The 5,925-nt window shown below is 33.2% G+C and overlaps 1 protein-coding gene across 2 annotated transcripts in view; it reads right to left on the minus strand.

Moving 5' to 3' along the window:
- LOC106456853 (autophagy-related protein 16-1-like) overlaps positions 1 to 5,925 on the minus strand; it is a 44,022-nt gene that overhangs the window by 30,133 nt on the left and 7,964 nt on the right. For both annotated transcript variants that reach the window (XM_022382634.1, XM_022382635.1), the window contains one exon: positions 2,269 to 2,362. In XM_022382634.1, the coding sequence (XP_022238342.1) occupies positions 2,269 to 2,362 (94 nt within the window). The remainder of the gene's footprint in view (positions 1 to 2,268; positions 2,363 to 5,925) is intronic.

Below are 5,925 nucleotides of genomic sequence, written 5' to 3' on the forward strand. Positions count from 1 at the left end.
GTGATGTCAGAGAAGGGAGGAAGAACAAATGTATCTATGAGTTAGTATCAAGTGATGATCTGTGACATGATTCTTGACACTTGAAATATGGCATTCTATTAAATGTTCTTACAAAGAATGGACCCAGAAAAGGAGGTCGAGTGTGTGGAAACAGAGAGCGGGACCGGGTGTTCCCTTAGCAATTGATCTAGAAGACAACTATAGAGTTGTCTGTATGGGTCATCACTAGACGTCCATGAACCATCATAAGAAAATGATCCCCTGCTCAACATACTGACAAAAGTTATGACTGATATGAAGGGTTGAGTAGTCACAAGACCACTAAACAAAATAACTTGAGTCGAAACATGCCCCTCAAGAACACATCAGGAAACAGATGGAAACCCAGATGAGAAGAAGGAAGAGGCACTCCCTCTGTGGTATTGGTAAAGTCTTTGAGTAAGAAAGGAGGAAGGATCCAGAGTGTGGATCCAGTGGTTGTGCAGAGTCCACTGTAGACGTTGAAAGTGAGCATGACCTAGGGGATAAGATATTCCATGGAAGCCCAAGTCCCTAAACAAGAGAGAACCTCCCACACAGTGAGAGAAGGGGAGGATAGGGCATGGGAAACTAATCACTCCATATCCCTCAAGCAAAAGGTACAAGGCTGGGCCCTGTGAAGGTGTGAACTGAAAAATACCCAAATAAAATGAGATATTGAGTGGGTGCGAGATATTACTTCTCCAGATTGACCAATAAACTTAGATGCACCACCTCCCAAAGGAGAAGAGAATGGCTGTAAGAGGCATGTTGGGATGGAGCCAAATGAGAAAATAATAATATGAAACATCCAACTCGGTCATCCAAAGACCTGGGATGAAAAAGTCACCATGGGAAATCGAGGAATGTCAAGTAACCGAATGAGTCATGAAATATCTATGACTGGACACCTATCCACTGATTACTTAGGGATAAAATCCTTGAGAAGGATTAGAAACCGTCTAATAGTAGCATTAGCTATTAGGTTCAACACTGGTAAGAAAACAAGACCTCTTGGAAGCGGGAAAGTAACAGGAACAAAAGACAATGGAGGAAGAGAGGAAAAAACGAATGGTAAGGCTTTCTGACAGAACTCCCAGTACCCAACAATCGGCAAACAGAGGGAAAATGTCCGTAAACTGAACTAAATGGGTCCTACTGATCCTGAGCCTATAATGTAGTCACCACCAAGATAGATAGTAATGAAGTCTACGAGCAGTGGGAGGACTGTTGGTAACAGGGGAAGGGGGAGACGAAGCAGTAGACCAGAAACAGAAAGGGGAAAAGAAGGAGCATTGGAGAAACGGGAAACCAGTGGGGATAAGGATGATCACTGGCATGTGGACACAACATGTGATTCCAGATAAAAAAGAATTCTAGTAAAATCACACAGGCAAATGAAAGAAATCAAACAAAGGTTTATAAGTCATTAGTCTAGTGTGAACAACTTGTGTTGTTTCACAACAAACAAGAGAGGAAGTTAGGGACATTTGTGAAATAATGTAGAAATAAAAGGCCACAAAATATGCAGGTGCATAAAATGTTGGAAATTGAAAATCCAACAATAAATACTTTCACCAAAAAATGGCTATATCTGAAAGTTCACGAGCAAAAAAAAAAAGGCTTGTTGTTACACGAGTGCCAAATTTCAAGGTGATGATTGAACAACCAGTAAAGAGGGAGTCAACTGTGCTAGAAGGGTGTGTGTCACACTCCTATTGGTGGATGGTTGTTGCATGCTCATTTCCATGCTACATGAGTTTAGGTAGAAGTCTCAAGGCTAGTGTGAACAAATTGTGCATATAAAGGGCAGCACAAAATTGGGAAAAGCTAATATATGAGAAGAATTAAGGTATTCTATTGGAAAATATTGATTATTAAGAACTCTAACCTACACTGTATACTGCCTTAGCAGTAAAAGTTTAGACACAGAATTACATATATTTCCCAAACTTTAATCTAATGACATCAATTACAAAACAAACTAATATTTTAAAGTTTAAATAGAATATAGAAAATGTGGTTTTTCATGCAACTTTCTTACATTATTCAAAAGAAAAAATAGAAAACCAAGTGTGGAGATATTTATAGCATCAGAGATTTCTTAGCATTTAGCGTACAGTTTAGTCTGTTTTTTTTCTAAGTCATTATGTTACTTTTTTCTGAAGAAATTATTTCAATACATTATATAAGAATATAAACAGTATAAGCAGTAAAACATTTTTTTATGTAAAGTATGTATAAACCAACCTCTCCTTTCCTCCTATGTAGTTCAGTAAGTTCTTCTTGCAACTGGTATACTTTTTTTTCAAGTGTCATTGTCTTTTCATTTGATTTTCCAGTCCTAAAAGACAGACTTAAGAATTAGTAATAAACTAATTGCAGTTATAACATATCTGTAGCCATATTGTACATAATGTTTAAATATTAAGTGCATGCACTTAAAATATAGTGTAAAAAAAAGATACAGATGAGTATTAGATCTTGTTACTTAAAGTAAATCAGCTACACTGTGGTCTATAGGGCTGAATTGTTGTTTTTACTATTCTAATTTGAAATCTATAACTGAATAACAAAGAAAAATGTGATAAAAATAACTACAATCAAGTGTGATTTCAACTATAACTTACTACTCCTAATAGTTTTCAATGCTTTGCCAACTTTGACATTTCCTGCCACAGTATTGAAATACTATTTTACCTACCTTTAATTAGAAATTTGCAATAGACAAACATACTATTAGGTATCTGCACAATTCTGTTGGTATCGTATAATATGCAAGTATGTCCACTCATCTTCTTTTCTGACTTCAATAAAGATTACATACTTTCCAAGCAAACTATAACATCCCCAACTTTTCAATGCTTTAGTACAGGTCAGCTAACTGCTATTAAAGTTCTAAGGTTTGCTAACAAATTTCTACACCACTTGGGAGCAATTCCACATGTATGGAAATATCAATTCATATAAGTTAATTTTGCACTTACATGTATCAATAAGTTGGGGTTTCAAACCTAACAAGAAATCCAAAATGAAGAAGTACAATGAATTTTTAAATTTGACCATTCATAATATTATTGAGATCTTACATTGTTTTTGGTTTTTTTTTTCTTTTAGAAAGTTAGGATTTTGGTACACGCTGTTTGTACACTGTACATGACTGAATACTTGTTTTAACTCTGTGACACTGAATTTTATAAAATATAATTATAAAAACTCTATAAAAGCATACTAATTTTACTTGATAAGTAATTACAGTGTAGGTTTATGATTGACTTTGTATTCCTGTATAAACACTTTATTTATAAACACAAGAAAACAAAAAAGTGGCTGAAGCAGATGTTGATCATCTGGTTGACAGAATTATTGCATTAATTAAAACAATCAAATGACCTGTATTTGAGTAACAAAAGTAAGTGAAATAAAATGTATTTATAACAAAAGATGATGAAAACAAACTATGAATTGGAACATATTGGGAAGTGTTGATCTGATTAACTAAAAGAAATGCAAAATCAGCAAATATCACAATATGCAGGAGCAATACATAAGTTCCTAGTGAGTCTTGACACCTTCAAGATAGAAATGAATCCGACGAAAATGCCTGCTCTCACGATTAGAGCTGGGTGATTCAATATAACTGATAACCTATGAGTTGTGATTAAATCGACTTGTGTCCCATAAACTATTCGATTAATGTCCTGAATATCCAAGTAAATGAAATATAGCCATTATGTTTGTTTTTCTATCAAGCACAAAGCTACATAATGGGTGGATGTTGGGATGCTTCGTGATTTGATGGCCTCAGGTTTGATTCCCATTGTCATTACATTTACTCATCCTGTCTTTGTTATTGTGATATTGTGATGCTACTAAGGTTATTTGCCACTGTCACTAATTTTGAACTGCTTACTAGAGGGAAGGCAACTGGCTGGTGGCACCCACCATCAATTCTCTGGCCACTTAAGTATTAAATAAGCTGTAAATATATTGTTTATTTTATACTGTGTTATGTTTCTACTTTATAATTGCAAAACTGTATTCTTTGATGTTGTATAAGCAGGTACAGATTAGGGGAAGGAATCCAAGGGGGTAAGCTACCTAGCTACTTTTTTTTTTTTCAGAAATTAATAACTAGATTATTTAATGTTGTATAATGTTGTGGAAGTAACTAGCAAAAAACAATTCTATTCTATCAACTAATTATAATTGTTCATCCTTATTAATAATTTTCAATATGAAAAACATTACGTCTCAAGAGTGTGTCCCTCAAACTTTCCACTATGTTCCCTTAAATTTGATACAAGGAGACATGGGTACCACATAACTGAAAAGCCTAGGAACAACACTCTTAAATAGCCTCATTGACAAACTCTGCCGAATTAGCAAATGACCATGATCAAATTAACTGTGTTTCACATAACAAAACTGTAAAAGTTTTAACATTCTGCGAGATATTTCTGCATAACACAATATCAATAAAAACAAAATGATGACGACATTGGTTCATTTCACTTTCACTACCTTATTAGGTTTTTTTTACTTTTTACTGCTGCTTAGTATCACACAAGATGTTTTGTATCTACTATTACCATGTGGGACCCCACTTGAGTAATATATATATATATACACCAACTGATAGTAAATAATGTGTTTGATGGTTGTTTCTTTCCAATATTCGAAGTATTTTCTTTTTTATCTAAACATTTGTCTCAGTTTATATTATAAATATCTAAATATGTAAAAATTATATATGATTTATATAGACTTGTGTTAAACTATGTTTCTTACAAAAACTTCAGAGCACTGTGTTTGAGATAGCAACTGAAATTACTGTTTAGAATGACATATCTTTTAGTTTACGTATATGTAAATAATTCAAACTAAAATTCTAGTAGAATGGAATAAAACATCCTTTGACACTAACATAGCTATGCTAACTTGTATGGTGCTACTGACAAGATTGTAATGAATTGAACTGTGCATGAGTAAAGATTGGTTAGGGGATTCATGTACAATACATCAAGTGTGGCATATACTGTACTAATGTAGGAAACATTTATAACAGTACTAAGCATGAAGGGATTCTGGAAGACAGCATCAGTTCCAAGCACTATCATATGCCCAAGACACACTGTAATAATCAGGATTTAGCCCTAAGAAGCTGACAGATAAAGGCTAGTTCAGGAGTTCTTGATGCCTTTTGTCAAAGGTCATTACTTTCAAGAACTAAATTATTCACATACAAAAATTCATCATATCTTTTTTAAAATATGCAGATAACAAAATATGACTCAAAATATTTGGTCACTTTCTTGTGTCTTACTGTTTACAGTAATACATGTTTAAAATAAAATATTAAAAAAAAGATTATGCTCTGTGAGTAAGAACATTTGTTTATACTAATGAAGATACTAAATCATAGCTAAACAAAAAAAGTAAACTATTTTCAGAAAAAATGTAATTATTTAAAAATAGAGTATCATAAGTAATATTAAGACATTAAAGGTACAAATAATGAAAAAATAAAAAAACATTTCCACAAGCACCTCTTAACAAAGTAAAGCACTAACAATCACTTACAGTAGATGACATTTGCCAACAATTCTAATTTTATACGTAAATATGAGAATATCTTCTTTGGAATTGGCAGAAAAGCATAATTTTTGTTACAAAGCTTGAAGTTCTACATGTTACTCTTGTGTAGGCTTTTTTTTATTACTGTAAAATCTCCTATGATATTTATATATTAATGCAATACATGTACTTCAGTTTTGGGCTCAGTTCTTGTTCGTACTTATTAAACCACCCAAAACTTTGATAGCTTTTTTTTCTACAATTTTATTTTTATTTTTACACACACACACACACACACACACATATATATATATATATGTGTGTGTGTGT

This window comes from Limulus polyphemus, unplaced genomic scaffold, assembly GCF_000517525.1.
Source record: "Limulus polyphemus unplaced genomic scaffold, Limulus_polyphemus-2.1.2 Scaffold264, whole genome shotgun sequence".
Taxonomy (NCBI): Eukaryota; Metazoa; Arthropoda; class Merostomata; order Xiphosura; family Limulidae; genus Limulus; species Limulus polyphemus.